Here is a 22,937-nt window from a genome sequence, read left to right as displayed (position 1 = left end):
ACCTACAGACAGAGTAGAAGAGATCTAAATGAACTTGATAAATTTTCTGGCCAGATTATATGAAGTTTAATTTAGCTGCTGTTTTTTTAAGGCACAAGCTTTTGTATATTGGCATACACTGGAAAAATAGGAGATGCTTTTCTCCTCTTTGCGTCTCAGCCAAATGGTGGAAGTGAGACAGAAGCTGAAGGCAGCTGTGGGAACACCTACCTGGTTACAAACACAACCCCAGCAGAGGATCACAGAGAGCAAATATTTTCACCAGCTTCCATGGCTGCTCTTATGGAATGCAGTGTTGCTGATCATAAGTTTTTTTACTAGTTTTTTACCAATCAATTTCCATTTCCACGGACTCGTTTTACAGATTCTTACATATGTAAAAATTTTAGTATGGTGTCTATGTTAGCATATTTTGATTGAGTTTGCTATGTGAAGAACAATTTTGGCTATTTTTAGCAAAGGAAGACCTCTTTGGTTTATGGCAGAATGTGTACTTTTAATTCACTTTAAATTCACTTTGCAGTTATGTCCTCTACGAAAGTAGAGCAGGTAAACAATAGGCTAAATTACTGTAGATAATGAATGAGAAATTAGGAAGATGCATGATGCATCTTCGTTACATCTATGTTACATTTTTCATTGTATTAGCATAAAATTACTGGGCTCGGGTGCTCTTGTAATTGGGACTCATTTGGAAAATGTTAGTGTTCAGTGACCCACAAAGTTGAATAGCTGGATTTCGTGCTGGAGTTTTGCTGCAGTGTCATTTCAAGTAATGTTGGAATGCCATCTGTTCTCAAATTTCAGTAGTTTTTCTTATATGACAGAGTACTTCCACTTGTGTGCAGCTGCAGATCTCAGTTTTGTTATCTGCAGAAGAGTGTCTTTTTGATTAAGAATCTTCCTTGTAACTGCTCAGAAGTGTGCAGCAGTGGAATTGCCCTGTACACAGCACACACTCGAATATCCTCCATGGTAAACTTTTAATAAATTTCAGACTTATACAGGTTAGTTCTCTTGTCACCACATTTTGTCAATTTGCACTTTAAATTATTTATTTTCTTTGTTTAGTTTCTTTTTAAGGCACACTTCTGGGTCTGTGTGCACTAAGCACTACTTAGAAATACTTGGATTCTCTTATGTTGGTCATTACTGATTAAAATATAATTCGGTCTGTAAATGTTTAACTTCACTAGGTCACAAAATCGTGTGACACACGGGGTTCTCTTTAGTGTTCAGTTTTTCTGAGCAGCCAATCTAAGCAGCTGACTCCAATAATTTCAGTTTTTCATTGTCTCATATATTTCATACCAACACACGCTGTGAGACAAGAAAATGGTGATGTTTTGTCCTCGGTTTAATGTACATTATTATTTATGAGTTTCCCGGGTTTAGCACAAGGAAAAGTATTTCTAGTTTTGTTTTCAGTTATTTAGGTTATTTTACCTCTTTCTGTTGTATAAACTTAACAGAATTTTGGTTTATTTTCATTTATTCTTCTTAAAGCATGTGACTTAGAAATCCTCTATCTTGTTTGCAGTTAAATAGAATTAAATACATCATTCTGACTCTGTTGAAAACTGAGATACGATGAATCATCACAGAACTGCTCTTGCTGATCCAGAAAAAAATGATTGTATACCTTTTCATAAGGGCTTTCATCCCCTCAGCTGCATGGAAATATAAATAAGAAACTGCAGTTGTTCCGAGGAAGTGAGGCAACCGAAAATGTTGGTTTAAGGTTCTATTAGAAAACATAGACTGAAATTATCTCAAATATGCAACGCTTTCAAAATAAGTTGTATTAGAAAAAAACAGCAGAATTCAGTGCACATCATGCATGGAAAAAGGACTGCAGAACCCTTAACAAAATAAAAATTTAAACCAATAATGTATATAGTATCCAACATAATTTACTAGGAGGTAGCTGCATGTATGAGGGGACATTCTGCACTTACAGCAATGCTATGACAAGGATGATCCAGGAATTTGACAGCTAAATATGTCATCTATCATCCCCAATGGTCTATTAAGAAAAGTCCTTTCACTCTGATGGATGTTCAGCCAGTTGAGATTATTGCGAGCGTTCCTCTGGGGGAAACTCCATTACAACCAACCCAAATGCCTGTGGAATGTGAGGTGGATAAAATGTGATCTGTTGGTATCCATGTTAAAGATATCCTAACGATTTCCACTTCTGATGAAAGTGAAGTTGTCCTAGATCACTTGCAAAACTTCTTAGAGTTGTGCTGAATGCTCAGTATTGGCACAAAAATAATCAGCTATTTTCCACCTTAAAGCTATTTGAATAGAGTGCAAACTGAAAAACAAAAAAAAGGAAATCATCAGGGGTAAATGTGTTTACTGAGAAACAGTATATAGAAATTTAAAGATCTGCTACATCATAGGATTTACAGTCCTTTAAATTGCTCTATATAAATGTATCTCTGCAGATGTGCATTAAATAGAGATAAAAACTAAAGTACGTCTTTCACACTTACTGTTGAATAATATTGACTGTGCCGCGGAGAAAAGCTAGTTATCTCTACTTCAAAACACACCAAATATATGTATATACAAACACAGTGACCATCAGTCTTATAGAAATATGTAGTTTTATTATTGTTGTTAGTATTGACTTCTCAATTTTTTTGCATGTGTGTTACTCTGGAAGATTTTTAAATCACGATATAAAGAAATGCAATGCAATGATTTTTTTTTATACTATACATATAAATACATATTTATCTGTGATTTCTGTTGGGGAAAGATATAATAGACACACAATTATTTTAAAATGTCTCAAATTTGGAACAAGATGTTCTTTAAGGTCCCTTCCGACCCAAGCCAGTCTATAATTCTATGAAATTTCTGGGGCTGGAAGCGCAAATTGAAAGTCTGTCTTACACTCCAAAATGATCCTGTGGGCCTTTGTAATTGCAAGTGGTGCTGCTCAAAAAAGAAGGGGAAAAGAAAAAGTGACAGGATTAGCACCTTTTTCGTGACCAAAATAAATATGTGAGGCGTTACATGGCAGCTGGCCTCTCTGTGTGTGTGTGTGATGTACAAAGTCCCTGGTTTCCAGGAGCAGTCAGACTGAACAGACTCTGGAAAAGTGATATTTCTGGCTCTTGATCTGTTCACCTTGCCCAAAAAAGCTGTGACAGCTTTGTCTACCTGCTACATACAAAACTGCTCTAGTTTTTTTACAGTAAGCGCTACAAATCCTCGAGCAATTTGGGATTTCCTGGACATGACATCAAGCCATTTCCATCTCAAAAGGATAAGACAGGTCCCAGAAGAATACAAAACTGAGAAGTGGGGATGATTTCTGTCTTGTTCCCTGTTTGTAGCCCCTTCACAGACCACCTGGTTAGTAACCTTGGTGGAGGTTGGGTAGAGAAGCTCCCCCAGCCCAGGGGGATCTCTGAGACTGACCTCGCTCAAGGTGCCAAACCTATGTCAAGAGGGGCAGATAAGTTCAGCCAGCCCTGTAAAGACTGGCTGCCAGGTAAAGACTTTGCTGTAGGTATTTTTTAAATGTTTGTAGATTGAGCCAGTGGAACTTTCAGTGAAAAAAAAAAAAAAAAAAAATAAAAATGTTCTTCTGGACAAACACCAGCAATTTCTGTACTTGAAGTTTTATTAAAATGGGCTGTGAATTGGCATATTGGGACATTGCCCATCGTTAGAGGAAAACTACCATGGCTGTCATAGAACTGGGTTTCTTTGGACCTCGGATTTCATAAACTTGCACACGGCCAGAAACTGGTTAGTTTGTTTGCTTACATTGAAAATGCTGTGCCATCTTCCTGTTAGATCAGGATGAGTACTTGTATTTTTTTTCTTTTTTTTTTTAATGTGGAAATTGATTGTCCCTGGAAACTCTTACTTGTAGAAAAGAGTAATCTGTGACAGTCTAACAGAAAATAATTGCCTTGATGTGACCCATATTGGTGTTGGCAGGTCATCTGGCAAGCAGTCCTGCCCACAGGCATCTCGCAGGAACAACTGCTGACTAGAGATTAGGAGTGGTGCAGTCATGCCAGAAAGTCATGACAAGTCTATTACTGATACAGCAAAGAACTGAGCTACATATCAAAGTCAAAAAACCTTCTGAAAGATGGAATTTAGTTGACCTAATTTTGCAGTTTTATTTAGCAGTGAAGATGACGGTGGTGTAATAGCAGTGAGCGCTTTGAGAAGAGAAGCTGTTTGATAATAGAACTGAAAAAAATATATATATAAAGCATAATAGAAGGAATTTTCAAAGGTGTGAAGCAAAACTGAGCTCTTATTTTTTCCAATGCAGACTTTGAAAGATAACTCATAGAAATAAAGAGTTTGACTTGCTTCTCTTCAAGTATTCTGCAAGGTTTTCTGCAAGCAAAGTACTCATCCACAGAGTCTAGTTTCCTCTACATATACCTTCAATGCATTGTAAACAATTAATTAAGTATCTGAAATGCAAAGCTGGGTTTTCAGTCAAGCTTGTAAGGTTTCACCAGGAAGATGCTGTAACTCCTAAATTATTGCAAAGAAAAAAAAAGATAAAAGGTTTCATGATCTTTGAAAAAAAATGTTTGCATTTGAAAAGCTTTGAGGAGGGTTCAGAAGTCTTTAAGTAAATTGGGAAGGAGTTCATAATCTGTATCCAAACCATTTCACTATGGAATACTTGATGGCATTTTTATTAGGTAAGCTATCACTTTAGTAAATAAGCCTCAGTCAGACAAATAATGGAGTATTCAATTTTTTATGAGAGATTATTTTTAATAACAAGGATCCTGTTTGCAAAGTCTTCCTTTAAGACTCCCACATCATCAGCAAGCAGATAAGCCTTCAAAAAAATATCTTTTTCAGGTAAGAAGTCAGTCCTAAAATGTTGTAGATTAAAAACCACCTAAATAAGATGCAATAAGCCCTCTGGTGTTCTGACCAAAAGGACATGACTCAAATTTAAAGGACCCATTTACTGCTCCCAGGTCTGGCTGGTGTCTGAGCAGTGCAGCTCTGGCAAGTGATTTTTAAAGTTTTTTACAGAATCCGATCCTACTGGCCAAGGCAATCATACAAAAATTGAAACGCCTCAAAAAAAACTTGTGTTTTGTTTTGGGAGAGAGAAAAGAGAAGGACTTCTAGCATATGATAATGCACTTCACTCTTCTGAAAATTAAAAAGGATGAAAATTGGAAATTTTCCTGTTTTTCGCTGTCCTACAGATGGGAAATTCTGTGAACACCTGAAAACTTGACACTGGGAAAGTGCTTTCTTGACAACAGCCTCACCTGAAAATCTCAAATTTCCCCTTGTTCTGTAGAAATGAGTGCACCATGCTGAGAAATTGTGTATCATTTGCTAAGGTACAATCTTAAGCAGGAATCAAATTCTGAAACAAGGAGCCCTGCTGTGCACAGGCATTTATTCCCCTTAATTAATAAGGCTTCAAGCTGCCTGGTTTCTCTGGCATCCCGTGTAGATTTACTGGTTCAAGCAGTCAAGAAATCAGGAGAACACACGTATTGTCATTTATTGTACCTTCTTTTATTCAATGGGAAGAAATTTAGGTTTGCAGAACTGTCATTTCTTTCAGTCCAAACAGAAAAAGCACTCAATACGTGTGCTAGATGGCATTTATTATTTAACAAAACAATTATTTGTATGGATCTTTTTTATCTGTTCACCTCCTCATTTCTTCCCTGGTAGTCAGTATAAAACTAACAAATACTCACTGGAGAGCTGTTAACCAGAGACTGTTTGAACTATTTTATTTCGACTGTGAGTTGAACTATTTTTCATGATTCAAGTTAAATTGTAAATAGTGACCTGCCAGGTTTGGTTTCTCCCATCCTTCATCATTTTTGAAAACTCTGTGACTTAGTCATTCAATGCAGTATAAGGGACATGAGAAAGGACGCTTCAAGGTTTCAAAACTGGTGTCTGAATTTTAACTTCTCTTTACAGAGAAATTATTTTGCTTTTTTCCCTGACTCCACCCTCCTGAAGAGTTTCAGTGTCTTGCAGACGGTTTGATGAAAGCCAAATCCCTAAGGAGAGTGTCATTGCTTTTTTTTTGTCCCTTTTAATTTTAAGGGTTACGGGAAATGCAGAAAACCATGATAAAACAACCAGTATTTTGGTGGAAGGAAATTCACTGCTTATATAAAACGATAGCCTGGACTGCAGAGTGCCTGACTCAGCCAGCAGCTCGTTTTGAGTGCGAGGAGAGGAGTGAAAGGCATGAAAAGGAACATGTTCTGCAGCTTGCAGAGACGGGAGGTCCCAGCAGAGAGAGACTGTGGAAGTGTGAATTAAGCTAAATCAGCTCATGAACGTGTCAACTCAGGGTCTCAGTCTTCCCCAGAATCCACAGAAGTCACAGGAATACGAGTTCTGAAAATGCTTTTTTTTTTTTTCCTCCTATGGCATTTAGATAGAATGTCTTGATTATATATATGGAAGTAAAGCTTTACAAGGGAGTGCTTTAATGAGAATGTATATTAAGACATGCCCTTTATAAAATTAGCTGAAAATACAGTGTATAAAATATTTAACAGTTTGCAGTATCTGACCTTTTTGTTTTTCATCATTACCCTGATTTTTCAAATGTGACTTAACTGATATTTTTGTCTCAATTATATTAGCTTTTTAAAATTATTATTATTATTATTTTAATTATTATTTCAATCATTATTTCATTTTTTATTTCCCAGGTTCGTCAAAATGTCTCAGCAGAGAAAGAGAATTTTCCTGTGGCCTTGAAAAAGAAAGAAAATCAGAGCACCCAGGAGTGTGATTCTCAAAATGTAAGATTAACTCACTTGGAAACTGGGGTCTAAACTAGGCTGTATGAAAACATTAATGCCTCAGGCAGCTGTCAATGGGGCTTTTCCAATCTAAAATGATACACATATTTTAAATAAATAAAACAGGGAAAAAAAAAACAGAAAAAATGGCAGAGACAAAATTTGCTGAGAGAGCTGGTTGTCTGCTCAACAGGCTAAATAGCATAGTGCTACCTTGACTAATCTGCAGGTGAAATATATATATATATTGAATATATTGTTGTATCTCCAGATATAACAAACTGCTGTGGAGGTAACTGGGTAGTTAGTGATCACAGCAGTGTGAACAAAATGTTGGAAAACAAATCTTAGTTAATTCAGCATTCAACAAATGGTAAAACCCCTGCATATTGTATCCATTTATCACAAATATGTTCAAGTTTATTCAGTTATAAGTTGCTTTCCCTCTGCCACACCTTTAGAGGAGGGCAGGGACAAGGGGAAATTGTATATCCAGAAGAGTGTTAATTTGCTGTTGCACTTTTCTTAATGTCTAAAGGTAAAGGAAACTTAATTTCGTCAATAAAAATTGAAGGAGGAGAAGGAAATCACATTAAATTAGGAAGTTGAAGTGAACTCCATTTAGTTTATCACTACAGGTTAGTTATCACTTAGTAAACTTATAGGAGGTTTGATGAAATGTAGGTCACTTTAGGCAGAGACTGAATTTATTTAGGCTGAAAATTTGTGTAAAGAGGCTCAGAGAGCTCTTTTTTTATAGAAGTGAGTAAATTAAAGGAAAAAGGAAAAGAAAAAAACTGTTAACACATTTCAAAAATCAAAAGAGGATTTAATTTCTCTACCAAGTAGTGCAGTGAAAGACACCTAAAAGGTGCACTTTTCCATAAAATCAAGGATTTGGTCTTTTTGATTAGGGAATGGTTGCTTTTTGCACTTCTAGCAACTAGTGGTTTTAGCCCTGTAGTCAGCCTGGAATGCTGCTTGGTATAAGAAATTTTTCAGGGAAGGCAGATGACTCCAATTGGACTTAGAAGTGTTGATGAATTGAACTATTTTTCAAGATTCAATTTAAATTAAAATCTAACCCTGTTCCCTGCGTTTGTCTAAGTAACATTATAATTCAAGTAAAAAGAAATTAGGCTATATATCTGAATTTGAGTAATAGGATTAAGTTCTATATCATTTAATCTCTTAATTAGCATATTTTAAGACCAATTCTATATTCTATGGGACTCACATTTCCTTTAAGTTTTAAATCTTTAAGATTTGTTAAGTCTGTACTTGACAAAACCTCCTGCATGGAGGAAAAAGTAGTAAAATGAAAGAAAGCATACCTTAGGGGTATTCAAATTAACTGTGCCTTGCTAGATAATGCTCCTCATTGTAAAATTAAGCAGGCAATGGTTTTCTCAGTCTTATCTTGCTCCTAAACATGTTCCCGCTAATAAATTCACTTTTCTACTGAAAATTGAACATTATGTAATATTCATAATACCATTGTGTTCACATTTAAAAAAAAAAAAATCAATCTAGGATTCACACTCATACACAACATGCTGTGCTTGCAGTGTCTGCTGAAGGAATGGCTTTGACAGCAAATTTACAAAAAAGTATTGTGAGGACAACCACATTTCTAGGCAAGGAACTCATAAATACTGTGGTATTTATCCCCGTCAGAAACAGAATCTCCAGTGAAATTTAAAAACTTAAAATACAGGAAGACGTGTTCTCTTTACACGTGAGACTTTTATGATGTATCTTTTTTATATATGGATGTAAAAATCTGAGGCCACCGTGGGAGAATAAAACACCTTGGTTTGTCAGCATCCCCTCCACTTTAAATACCACAGAAGAGTCACTTTAAATGCCACAGAAGATTCAAAAATGAAAATGGGAAAATGTTCTTGTAAATTGAAGAATTGATTAAAGGAAAGCAGTAAAATTTTCAAAGAGAGCTAAAGCATTAACTATGTTTTTTGTAACTGTTCCAACTATTTTACACAGTCTGAGGTCCATTCTTGACCCCTTTTCATCCTGTGGTTGCTCATACTGATGATTACAGTAATTTTCCTGGTTGTTTGTTTAAATTGAAACTTTTTTCTTTATCCTGCACACACTGTCCACCTGAAGATGAGCTAACATGGGCATAAAAATAGTGCAGCTGATGATGTTGGGTTAGCAACCTCTTCCCACCTTTTTTTATTATTGTTTTTATTTCTCTCTCACATTAACACATATATATATATGTATTTAGAGACAAGGAAGAATTCAAATTAGTCAGTTTTGAAAATTGAACTAAAAATGTCTCTCTCTACAATTACCCTTTGTATGATGACATTAGAGATGCCACCTACAATTCTGAAAGAACTAGAAGGAATTTATTCTCCCAAAGGATCCTGTTACTTCAGTAATACAAAGCTGTAATTTGTACCTGTGGGCACTGTCACTTTAAGAAAATTTCACACTTGGGAAGGGTTTTTATTGGATTTTTATCATTACTTAGTTGTGGGTTTGTGTTTGTTTCTGAAGATTTTACTCCTTGACTCCCAATGAAGGAAAAATAAGACTGGAAAGTCGAGAACATATGACAGGTTCTAATTTACCATTTGTTTAAGAAAAATAAATGAAGATGTGCTTACAACTCTGTTGCTTAGAAACCCAATATTTCAGCAATACTTCCTCAGAACTTCGCAAAGATCCTCTGATTGTGTCTCTGATAAACAAAATATGATTTATATTTTGGAGGAATTACTGTACGAAAGACTAACTACAGAGGAACAAGGAATATTACAGATATTAAGGCAGAAAATAAAGCAAAATGGTTAGTTACTGGTTTCAAGTGATATATTTTAGCCTGTAATCCTACTGCAATTTTGTCTGTATGGTTTTATGCCTGTTTACAGTAATTAATGTAGTTTACATTAGAATGAATAAAAATCAAAATTTACTGGCAAATGCAATATAGACAGGTGAAATTATATCAGCAAATTTGGAAATTAGACCCTGCTGATATTTACCTGTCATGAAATGTGGCGTGACCAATAAGCATCCAGAAGCAGGTAGGACATCCTGTTACACATAATCTGAAATTTGTCAAAGACCAAAAAAAATATTAATTTCAGTTTTCTTTTAAAAGTTCTCATTATTTAGATTTATTTTATTTTATTAGGGGAATCTTCTCAATACTACTTTTTCTTAGCCTTATCCAGAGGTGTTTGCCCTATAACTGGCTCCTGAAACTCTCTGCAGAACCAAAGTTTTTGCAGAACCGGAGTTCTGCAGAGCTCTTTCCCCTGTATCATTTTCCTTTTCTGTCTTCCCAAAAACTTTTGGGAGTTTATTTTGGCTTTTACGCCACCAGCATGTACTTTGTTTCCTTCTCTTATCAAATAATTCTTACGAGTGCAACATATAATTTAAAACTACCTATTTGGTATTGCTAAAACATTGAACGATTTATAAAATGATTCTTCGTTCTCTGTTCTCATCTTAGATTTCTTGCTCTTTGTCCTTGTAGAGTCTTTTCTGATAAATAAAAGTGATAGTGCTTTTATTTACTGCATTAATTTCCTGCAGTAAACAAACAGTTCATGTTCATTAATCATTCAGTGACGAATGACACTGAGTATTGGAGCCAAACTTGCACATGTTCCTAAGCAACCGCAGCATTTTGCTTCATTTTTCTCTCTCAGTTTCAATTGCAGAGCTTTGATCACATTTTACTCTCCCATTGTTTTCCACGAGGGAGTAATAATAGAAAAAAAGAAACCATCACCATAACAAAATTTCAAACTAATAAAATTCTTAAAGTAAATTCCGTTCCCGAAATGAGGACTGCGGAGGTCATAAGAAGTTACATCATCTGAGTTTAACCATACCCTCAGTACACTGTGGTCTAAAATAGGAGGAAGATGTGAAAAACTGCAACGCTGTCTTATGAAAAGACATTTGCACACTTCATATACTTCTTGCTCTGCGTCTTTCTTTTAAACAGTGAAGGTTAAAGGAGCTCGAAGCACAGAGCTGCAACAAATCCATGAGCAGATCTGATAAAACACGTCCTTGAATAAACTGTGAACCAGTCACTTGGCTTGTGACAACTGACATAACTAGTTTGTTATGACCACACTGTCCTTTTCTCCTCTCTCTGGTTTGCTGTCCTCAGAACCAGCTCCCTGCATTGTCCCCCATCACACCCTACAAACACCCTGCACGTCTGCTTTGGGTGCCCCCTGAAGCCAAAAGGAGAGCAGCAGTGATGCCAAGGAACACTGAAAGTAAATCTGGTCAAGTAAATCTGTATGATGCCCTTTAGCAGCAGCTGAATTATTTTTTAACTGCAAAAGCTCTTCTAATATCCCATATTTAAACTTGATTTCCTGCCCACGTGCGATTTGAGTATTTGACCTTAAATTATTACGTTTATTTGACCATAAAGCCTGTTCTTGTACTGGTGCAGTGGAAAACCCTTCTAGTTACATTGTTCAACTGTCTGCAGATCAAGTTGCACAGTTCAATAGCCAAGGGACGTGCTGAGCTCTAAGTGGCTTGTCGAAAATTCTCTTTAAAAAAAGACGCGCATTTGGTTTATCCACATTTGTAGTTTATACATCCAGCTGTGAAAGCTCTCCAGCTCTGATGTATAATTTACCTGGGTGAACTGAATGCTGGAACCTCTGAAATGTTGTGTATGTTACTGATCAAGCTGCATGCTTCACAACCAGAATTCCACACAGAGATCAGACCTCATGCTGAGCTGACAAAAACGATGCAGCATTTGAAGCCTGTCATCGAGGCACCTCAATTTTTCTGTCATATTAAATTTCTCACTTACCACTCTTGATTTTATTTCATGTTATAGAGACAAAATCTACTGCTTAAGGCAAAACACACTTGTATGAAAATTCAATTTTACAAATACAAATAGATCATTAACATGTTTCCTAAAGTTTATGCAGAGCAAGTAGCAAGTGTACAACAGCACTAAATATGGTCTGTCTGTCTGCCATGTAGAAGAAAAATCATCATAAGAGTTTTGTTGTGCTTAGTCATAAAAATTGTAAATGTTGGCCAAGCTAAATTTTAAGGAGATGTTTGAGAAGAGTTACTAGCAGTGAAAACAGTGAAATAGCCTGGGCAGCTATCAAACACACTTGAATAAAAGGTTGTTTTTTTTCCTGAACCCTTCTCTTTGGTAAAGGTTTCACTTTCACCGCTTGGATTCTCAGTGCTGTGTTTTAGAGCTTTTCCTATGGCATCATTACTCCTATCCTGAAGGGACTTTGGTTTAATTAGGGTTGGTTGAAATTTCAGCACTGAGTAAATGTCTACTTTGATAACAAGACATCTCTTTGGTTCAAAAATCTACTGAGTAATTAATTTTATTTATGCTGTGCAACTCTGTTTTCCCAGATATTAAAAAGCATATTGGCAAACAATATTGCACTATTCCCGGAATAAAAAGACAACAATTAATGTCACAAGCTTTTCCATACCTTGAAAGTCATCTGACTTTCCCATTCAGTGAATACACATCCCCAGTCAGGGATTATTATACCCAAGAGATCTGGCAGTTTAGACAAGAGTGTAGTGAGAGAGACCTTCTAACTGTAATGCTGGTTTTCACCTGTGTGTTGCTATTTCCTCACCCATAAAAGACAATTATAATTACTTTTCTGTTCCCTAGGACCACTCGTAGGAGTAAAACTTCACTATTTGTGATGAGATTTCAACATGAGAAAGATCTGCTGGATAAGCATTAAGTTGCTAAACTTTCTTCCACATTAGACTGTTATAGGGATGATGGGAGTCTGGGATTTAAGTCTAGTTTCATCAACTAGATGAAGACCCAGTGATTTTTATTTTTTTCCTTCTTTTTTTTTTCTTGTTGTTGTTGTTGTTGTTGTTGTTGTTGTTGTTGCATTTTTTTGCTTTTAAAGAAAACCGTAAATATTTTAGGAAAAAATACGAAGTAGTTATTCCTGCCTTTTGTATTGACAGGTTGCCAAGACGTGTTTGGGGAATCGCAGTAACTCGACATCTCATTTGAAGGCAGCAGAAACAGAGACAAGCCTTCAGGTATCCTCTTTCTGAGTAACTGTTGGGGTTTAATTAAAAGGTCTTGTGAAGCATGTTTGCACATTCTGCACTAAATTTTGTCTCAGAAGACTACTTTCTTAGCTCATATTTTGACTGCATTTGATTGCCATTCATCCATTCATAATGCCTCATATTCTGCTGTTGTAGTTTAAGACTGGTACATCAGTTTAACAGAAATATAGCTGTATGTGCATTAATGCCATGGATTTTTAACATACCTTTTTATTTGTTTGTGTGTATATATATATATATATACACAGAGAGAGAGTACACAGCGTTTACACTGATGCTGTTTTCACCTCCACAGAAGTTGCACAGCCTTCCATGGACTAAATCCGAAGACAAAAAATCACCCGAAAGAAATGAGAAAAAATCTGAAGAGCCTGTTAGTACAAAAGAAAAAAAACTCTGAACGCTACTAACCTACGTTAAAAACACCGTTCACTTGCTTCCACCTTCCTATTCTTTTTAGTGCAAAGTCATGAAATGTTCCAGGTTTCTAAAGCATGCATTTTTCACTATTTTATGAATGTTTGTAAATTAGTCTAGAATAGACCAATTAGTACCTTCCAGCCATAATCCAAAATGGATGTTTGAAGAAATGCTTGATAATACAGTCCAGTTTTTGAACTCTTGTTCTACACGATCAGTAATTGCATAGTTTCTTTGTAAACAACAGCCAATCTCAAGTATTTTCTCAGTCTGTTCTGTTTCATGTACCTTTATGGCAGATTAGGTTTTTAAATTAAGATTAAGGGGCAGCTGGGAGGGGGGGGAGGGGAGAAATATCTGTGTAGCCATAGTTGAAGTACAACCCATAAGTGCAACTGTAAAAAGGGAACTGTGGATGGGGGTCCATGTATTACCTTTCAGTAATACCATTTCAAATCTACTAATTTAAACAATAAAAGATGTTTATTTGGTTCTTTTTTTTTGTTTTTTTTTTTCCTAACTGCTATCACAACTAGTCCATTTTTTGAACACTGAAGCATTGACAGAATTGGATTCTGAGGGATGGAGATAAAGAGGGTCATCACTTTTGGGATTCAATTAATCGGAATTAGTTTCTAGTGGTGTCGAAGGTAACATTTCTTTGCATGTGACACACCTTAACTTAAAAGGTCTCTGAAACTGTTTCAGTCATCTGTCAAGAAGGGACACAGGTCTCCATGTACGTGTCCCAGAGGAATGAGTTAAGCTGTCCTACCTGGCATTTATTTCACCCTTCTAAAGCATTCAGCAGTCCTGACAGCATATCTGCTGTTGCTATAGCTGTTTATTGCTGCTGTGCCAAGGGATAGCTTGGGGTTGGTGTTCACAACATGAAAAAACTCTACTTTATAAATCAGCAACAAACCATCTTGCTTTTTCATTTTTGTTATTATTGTATTTTATTTATTCAACATACATGAAGCCAGTGAATGGTTGAGTAGCTCTCTGGGAATATGCATCATTTATTTGGTATATCACTAGCAGATAATTAATGTAAGAAATCTGTTTACTGTTAAAAAAACAACAAAAATACTGGGGGGAGGGGAGGTGTTGTGATGTTATTTTTTGTTTTGTGTTATTTCCAAAAGGTTTATTGTTAGAAGCTTTCCTCTAGCCATGGGATCATAATCTGAGGTGTGTGTGCATGCATGGATGGTTTCAGTTTTTGTATGTCCCTTTTCTTAGGTGACAGTGAAGATCAGGCGAGACAGAACTGAATAAAGCCATGTTGGTGGGGAGAATTTCATTAAATATGTAGGTATTGATTATGTTTAGTCTGAGGATTTCTTGGACACCTTGGAATTGGACATTGGTTGCCACTCATTTTCAGTCTGATTAAACACTTCTTGAAGGATGGTGACTGGGGAAATCCCTGCATATCTTCATACCTGCTATTTTTAGAATAACCTATGTAGGGATACAGAGTCAAGAAAAATTATGATGGATATATGATTGATTTTTGTCTGTATGTGGTGTAGGTGTGTCTGCTATATGTGTAGGTATGGCTTAAAAAGTATTGCTACTCTAAAGAGTCTAAATTTTATCAAGAGGTGGGTACCCATCCAAAGGGAAATCTGTCCTTGATGATTGTATCTCAGACAACTACAGCTCAACAACTCATATCTCTTCAGTTTGATAGGAAACCTCAATTTGTATGTGGGGAAAAAAACAGTATTTTCGAGAGGAAATTGGAATGTCTAAGAATTTGTGTGGTAAAAGTCAAGGATTTGGAAAAGAAAAAAAAACCAAACCCTTACAGTGATGCTTCCAAGCATTAACATTGCTTGTCACTAGCAAAGGTGTGCATATTTTTCCCTCGATGGATAAATAGCCATTGCTTCATTCCAGATGTGACAGTGACTAGTTCAACACCCCACGCTGGGATGATGACAAACAGACCTTGCTGCTTCCTTCGATTTGTGGTTACTCAGCCTTATAAAGAGCTGGTCATGAGGGAACTTCAGTTTGTACAATTTAAGTCCCAGTCACACTTTCTTGGTCTCCCTAGAATACTCCAAACCCCTTTTGTGTTGGAAGAGAGCCATGTCATTTGGTCTCTTTGGCAGTGTGGTACCTCGTGGTACCACAGGGCAGAACATATTAAGATGTTTTGTAATTGCCTGCAGTTGCCTGGCAACCAGGTCATGGCCCACATCCTTCTCTCTGCAAAAAACCATAAGGAGGCAGAATGCTTTTTTGTCAGATATTCCAAAGGTTAGCTGTTAAAAGCAATTTAGTTTCCACTTCAAGTGCAGCCCAAACATACGCTCTTTTTTAAGAGTATGAGATGGCTTTAGACTGTTCCAAACTTTAAACTTCTATTTCATTTTTCCTTTTACAGTATAGAGTTCTCTGAATTGATCTCTCATCCTATCCATTTGTATCTCTGTGCATGTGTATTTGCAAGCATATATACACATAAAGCCACATGTAAACATGCATACACATATATGAGTGTGTATGTAAACCAAAAATTCTGGAGTGGAATTTCATCCATAGTCAGATATTACTTTGCCAAAACTTCCTGTGGCAATCCAGTTCAGATGCAGGTGTTACAAAGGGGCCAGACTGACTTTTCTATTTAAACAAGAATTTCCATCAATACAAATGGGAGGAGGCTCTCACTGTCTCCCAGGACATTAAAGATAAGATACACTAAGTTCTGTGTCTCTGTCTGACCTTGTGGAAAGCTGTCTCACTTCTTCAAGTACTTCAGTACAAATGATGTAATACACTACTTTATATGATGTGAAAATATCAATGTGGGATAAGATAGTTTACTTTCATTTTTTAAGTTGAATGTTCCGATTAAAAGACATTGTGGAAGGATATGAAATATTAGCACTATTTCTTGCTGAAAAAAAAAGACACCCTCAAATTTAATTTCTTAAAGGGAAGCTCCAGAAATGGGTGAATTTCTGGGAAAATCTCAAAGCAGTCAGTAATAGCTAGAAATACCTATTTTATTTGTGTGTCTGCTCTTTTATGTATTTTAAGAATTCTTTTTTCTATATATATGTGTCTGTGTATAAGGTGTCTATAAGAAAGGGCCTTGCTTACATCTTTCCACTCTTCTCATCTCCTGATGGACCCGGGAACTAAAAAAAGAGGCTAAAGCTGAATTTATTTCATGCATAATATGTCAGATCTATTTTCTTATTATTCCTGAATCAGGACATAACATATTTGTCTGAGATAATGCAGTCAGTGTTTTTAAAAACTGTTCACTGATTTATCTATCTGTTTCCTTAATTTCCTCATTTCCTTCTCTCTCTTTCAAATGCCATTTGAATTAGGAAAAAGGTGTGCATGAAGAAAGAAATGTGCTTCCTCTGGGAAATATACTTATTTGAATTATTATGTAGAGATAAATAATTCACTAACTCAGAAAAGCCTGCATAAGCTAAACAAAGAAAAAGAATATGGAGAAAATCTTTTTATTTCCCTGGATTTGCAAACCCACGGATTCACATTTTAGTAGCTGAATGAAGTGAAGGAGAGAAGGTGTAGACAAGGACTCTGTCATCCTCTTTTTTTTTTTAATGTCTGAAAGGAAAAATAATGAGTTGGGATTCATTTCATGGAGCTGTATTGCCTTCTGTTTACACCACTGGAAGCAAGGAAAAAATTTGGGCAGCAACTTTTCAGAAAAAGTATTTCTTTTGTCAATTGATACAGATCTAGTCCTTCTAGCATGCAGCCAGGTAAAGAATATGCTAATTAAAAGAAAGGTGTGTGTTGTGTCTCATAGCAGTTGGGAACATTTTCTTACAAGTTTGTAAAGTGCTTTATTCACATGGGAGCCAGATAGGACATATTTTTTTTATAGCAAGTAAAAAAAAGCATAGAAGATTCAACTAATCCTAAAATTAGATGCCTGTAAGGACAGTTTAATTCATGATGCCAAGGAGAGGTGGCTTGAACAGTACATCTTTTAGTGTTAATCTATTTACCATATTCCACGAAGCTGGAAGGATTATAGAAAACAACTTTGAAACATAAATGTAGATACATACAAGTACTTTCTGGTGCAAGGCAGAAACTGGTTTTGATAGTTCTACCTTTGCTTAGGTGACAATTAGCAGAACTTTACGTAAATTGCAGGGAAGGTTGAGCTCAAAGATTGAATATGATTATACACAGCAACTTACAAACTGATTTCAGACTGCAAAGTTAATATGAAAAGCGTTTGTCAGAATGTAAAAAAATCCCTGAAATGAGCCAACAAGTTTTTTTATTGTTTTCATTTAGAATTGTATCTCACTGAAAAGTCTTAAAAACAAATTGGAAAACCTATGGAGTTCTTTCAAAGTGTGTCAGCACTGAGATAATGTGAAGACACAATGATAGAAAAGTGTGCTCACGGAACATATGCAGCCATGAGGCTTCTCTGAACTTAAATCTGCACACATGGTTTCTTTCCAAAATAGTTGCATAGCTCATCTTAAAATCCAGTTTAAAACTGCTTAATTAAATCTTTATTAATTTTTTGGAAACTTAGGTTTTATTTTCTTTGCTTTTCAAAAACCAGAAGCTCTACTTTTAATCATGTTGTGCCGTGTGATGAATATGGCACACTTACAAGCATGTCCTAAATGTGGCAAGAAACAAGTTCCTATGTAAGATTTAAGTTTCTGGATCAGAAATTTTTATGCATCTACTTCAAGGAGGGGAAAGTCATGGGATTTAGCAAGTTTTATTTGTTAATAAGACAGTTTCCTTCATAATGTATATACTGTATTACAGTTCTACTTTGCTATTTAAATATGCAACCAAATAATATCATGCCAGGCATGTTTACATATTTATTTTCTATATCTGCCTTGGGCTGGGGCACACCAGGTTACTGTAGTGATACTTTGAAGGTACCAGCAATGAAAGTGCTCCGTGGGCCAACCTCCAACCTTAACACAAAAAGGTAAATATCACTAAAACTGTGTGTGCTTTTTCCATAACGTAAGAATGAAAAATATCCCTTTGCTTATCACCTGCAATGCCCCTCCCCCAAATTTTAACTGAAATAACTGAACTTTTTAAGTTACATTAACAGCCTAAACCTAACAGAGCAATACTCCTTTTGATGCTTGGAAGTGCTGTCTCTCCCTGTGAGGATTTTGCCTGGGAAGCTGCTACTGCACTGGAAAAAAAGAGGGAGAAGAGAGGAGGGATCAGGGGACAGAAAAAGATCGAGGAGCAGGAAGAGCTTGAGAAGAGTCAGAAAATGGATATAGAGGACATTGGGGAAAAAATTATGCATTTGGAAGAGGCATAAAAGAGGACTGAGGCAAAAGGATATTCACAATATGCATAGGAAAGCAATGAGGAGATTTCTTATCCCCAGTGACTGTCTAACAACTTTCACTGACTGCCATGTGCTGTTCCCTCTGCCATGGGACAAAAACTCACATTTAAATTTAGTGTAACTCTAAACTCTTTATCACATGGGCACCTTTTGGCTTTTCCCATGAACACACAATGCTTAAAATGACATTTCACCTGGCACTGCCCAGAGATGTGTGACAAAGCAATGCAGCAGCTTAACCTCCACCTCCTTGTCCTGTCTCATTAAGTGAGTGCAAACTGAAAGTAGGAAGGAAAGGAGAGATGCCTCTCTTTTTCAAGTAATATATCATGAATGGTCAAAAGACTCAGATGTGACCAGAACAAGGTAGTATAGACAAGCCTGGAAAGCAGATTTATGCAGATCCAGGTAGACCTTTCCTTGTATTTCAAGGCAGGAAATGAAAAAAACCCCACCCCACTTCTATTAGGTTTGGTGCCTTATCTTATCTTAGGCCTTATCTTAGAGCATAAACTTTCATCAGGTCTCATAGAGCAGAAAATACTTAAAAGCAGGAAATACATAGAACTGTCCTTTGCAGCAGGGGATTGGTAGTGAACTGTCCTGTCACTGCCTGGAGGCTCTCCAGGCAAAATTTTTCTGAAACACATGCTGACTGCAGAAGATGTGACTGTTCACTCTATGTATTGAACTCTGCTTTGCAGCACTGACCAGTGCATTTTGCTCATAAACTGTTCCCCTGGAAAACAGCTCGTAGAGTTATTCATGAATTTATTCTGTCAAATAGGTTCAGTCTCCCCCTCCTAGAGTCTGGCCTACAATCTTTAAAAAGCATTGGTTGGGAGTTGAAGAACTGTTTAATTCAAACTTTATTTGAAGAAAATTTTAAAACTGGCCCCCAAAAAAGAAGAGAGATTATGAAAAAAAAAGCTATATTGCAAAGCTAACCTGGTAGATCTGTTCTCATGCAGCCCACTCCTGGCAAAAATCTCCTGGTTTCTAACTGCTGCGAAACCAAACACCCAGAGACGCATCAGGAGCCGATGGCCACAGATTTCTTCACCTTTCAGTTGTTAAATTGATCTAGTTTAAACTACAGGAACTGATCAGATTTTACCTGTGACATAAATCCACACACTAGTCTCTCATGTTTGCATTACAAGATACCAAAATTTGATTTGCATACTTGTGTTAGAAATCATTCACAAGTACCACCGAACATGCTAAGGTGAACAACAAGAACATTCTTGAATTACTGTTTCTTTTTGCTGCCGATCTGGAAAGAATTCAGAGCCTGAAGGAAGGAAAAAAAGAGTTGTCATCAGTTTAAAACCAAAACTCATCTCACATCCTAGCTGAGGATCCAAACATGAGCCTGGTTGGACCTTCCAACCTTACCCATTCTATGATTCTGTGATCAGAGGAACAGCACCCAAATTCAGCAAAACATTGTCCAGATATTTTTTAGTAGAACGTGTTTTCTATATTTGATAACACAGTTCTCTGGTAAAGATGGGATGATCCTTGTGGGTCCCTTCCGAGTCAGAATATTCTGTTATTCTGTGACAAATGTGCAGTAAAAAGGAAGGTTGAGTTACCTTCTCTCAAAATCTGATGGCTCTAATTTTTGTGGAGTACAACTCTCAGTTTATGAATGAAAGGCAATTGGTTTCTGATATTTGCCCACAGAGCCCTGGGCACAGTGGGAGGTAAAATCTGCAACATTGCATGTCTGACACTTGGGAAAATTTTAAATCAAATGTTTCATGTATTTGCCTGCTTTGGTTGAGCAGTAAATTGGTTTTGTGTTCGTCATGGTTTAACCCCAGCCAGCAACCAAGCACCTTGCAGCCACTCACTCACTCCCTCACCAGCAGGATCAGGGAGAGAATTGGAAAGGTAAAAGTAAAAAAACTCCTAGGTTGGGATAAAGACATTTTAATAGGGAAAGCAAAAGCTGCACAAACAAGCAAAGCAAAACAAGTAATTACTTCACTGCATCCCAGCTCTTACCTACCCAACACTTGCCCACTGAAAGGGAGATTTCCAAATGTCTTTGGGAAAGTCCTGGAGCCAAATGATGCTTCAGCAATAACACAGCTGATGGGGAAAAGAAATGCCTCATGTTTGCCATATTTTGCCATCTCCCCGGTGCAAAAATATATTCATTCACTTTAGTATGTCTTCTGAATAACAACCAGAAAATCACTTTCATTACTGATAATCTAAATTGTACATGTCCTGAATGACTGCAATGTCAGTTATCCCACAGATGAAATTATGGAAAACTGGGTCTGCAGTTGATGCAGTTTGCAGTGTGTTCTGTCACTCCTTTCAAGGGCTGTCTTTCAAGTGAAATCTGTGGTCTTTGCCCTCCCCAGAAAACTGGAGCAACTGTGTGTTGTTACGCTCTAATCTCACCACATGGAGATTCAGGAGATTCCTGTCAAGGTTAATCAAAGTTTTGAAGGGAAAGGTTTGAAATATGGACAATGCTAGAGAGAAACACATTTCCTCAAAGCCTTAAATACAAGTCAGTGGCTGGAGCTCTTCTCAGCTCCCTGTCTTTGTCTGGGTGATTTTTAACTCAGCTGAAGGGCTCGGGACACACACCTGATGAGCTAGGACACCACCTCCAGCTGAAGACCCATAAATATACCACAAGTTGTGAGCCAGCAGAATATGATCAAGCAAAATCATAGCAATAAACCGTTTAACAATTCTAAGATATACAGCAGTGAGAAGGGAATGAAAGTCGGATAAAAATATGCATCCAAGAGCATTTGCATAATCTTTTGAAAACAAACTAGGCATTTTTCCATCTCGGTTGTTTGTCCAAGTAGGGTGAATAGTCATAAAAATGAATTTTTAACAGGTCTGTTGCATTTCTAAAATGAAATAGAAGATTCAGCATTTGAAACAGCACAGAAGAAGGCTGTTAGCCAACTGCACGCCAGCAATTTCATACAGTTGTCTGCTTATCATGCAAACAGTTTATTTAGATGCAAAGACACATTAGACTCCACCGATGGAAAAGTGAGAGATGGTGCTTGCTCCATGTTGTTCCTGTGTATGTGATCAGAATTTCAGTGTGCCTCCCTTAGTACGTCACGTAGCAACACTGGAACAAGCCACAAAAATGTGGGATCACACAAGCTGTGTATACAAAGGAGGCTGTATTTCTGGTACAGTGGGTATTAGTGGTAGATGATGGACTGCAGAACAGATGCCTTTGGCTCAGCAGACCGTTATGCAAACAGCTGTTAACAAGACAAAGCATTTAATTTCACCCACTGTACTTTTAATTGTACTCCGACCATGCTGAGCACGTGCAGATTTCAGTGTGACATTCAAAAGGAGGTCTCAGCTGCTTTATATGGTACTTCATAATCCTCGATTTTCAAAAGGTCAACTGAATTATATCATTTTTGAATTGCAGAAAATAATACAGCTTACAGTTTTCTATGGAACATGAATGGGTTTTCATTAAATCTTACACCTAAACTGCTTCTTGACCTTTCCTCCATATCACACCTATTATTTTTCTCTCTAAATGATGCTCAAACTTAAATGTTGATACACCACTTTTATCTATTACTATTCCTCAAGATGGCTTAATCATCCTTAAATCTAGTGTAAAGGTCTTGCTTTTGCATAGAGCTGTTGATAGAATGCATAATGTAGGTCCTTAATACAAGGGTAGGTCTGAGTGTCTTATCAGCATTATCCCACAGAGCACTGCTCTCTGTGTGCTAAACAGACCACAAAATAATTCAGCTCCTGGAAAACACATATTATAATATTATTCATATTAGAGCAAGTTATTTCTGAAGGAAGCAGATGAAGGCTGGAGGGGCATGCCTGAGATCACAAAGCCCCAGAGATGGTGAAGATGGTGAATATGGCACTGATTTTCCTGAAATTGGCTTGAAAGGAAATACATGATGTCCAACAAACTTGAGTAACTGCTTGCCCTGGGAGGCTGCTGACAATGTTAGGAGTGTTGGCAGGATCATGAAAGGTATCACCATTCAGATGCACTGAAAAGGGACATCAGGGAATGCCCTCCCATGAGCAGTGAGCATGGACTTTGAAGGTACACGGGAATAGGGGCCACATCCATGTGCTCTGCACTATTATCCATCTCCTTTGCTGGGGACCAAGTACAAGCCTGGATGGACTTGGGGAGCATTTCTTAAGTTCTTATATTTTTCCATTTTCATCCTCCTAATCAGCAC

General features: G+C 36.9%; 1 protein-coding gene across 2 annotated transcripts in view; it reads left to right on the top strand.

Annotated features, from left to right (window-relative positions):
• Positions 1–13,831, top strand: part of LUZP2 (leucine zipper protein 2) — a 130,528-nt gene extending 116,697 nt beyond the window's left edge. For both annotated transcript variants that reach the window (XM_027696448.1, XM_027696449.1), the window contains exons 10-12: positions 6,714–6,806; positions 12,807–12,884; positions 13,213–13,831. In XM_027696448.1, the coding sequence (XP_027552249.1) occupies positions 6,714–6,806; positions 12,807–12,884; positions 13,213–13,317 (276 nt within the window). In that variant the 3' untranslated portion in view covers positions 13,318–13,831. The remainder of the gene's footprint in view (positions 1–6,713; positions 6,807–12,806; positions 12,885–13,212) is intronic.
• The last annotated feature ends 9,106 nt before the right edge of the window (positions 13,832–22,937 follow it).

The sequence above is a fragment of the Neopelma chrysocephalum genome, unplaced genomic scaffold (assembly GCF_003984885.1).
Source record: "Neopelma chrysocephalum unplaced genomic scaffold, ASM398488v2 Primary Assembly neopelma1_106b, whole genome shotgun sequence".
Lineage (NCBI taxonomy): Eukaryota > Metazoa > Chordata > Aves > Passeriformes > Pipridae > Neopelma > Neopelma chrysocephalum.
Note: the sequence above shows the minus strand (reverse complement) of the source record. Positions and strands in the feature narration are given on the sequence as shown.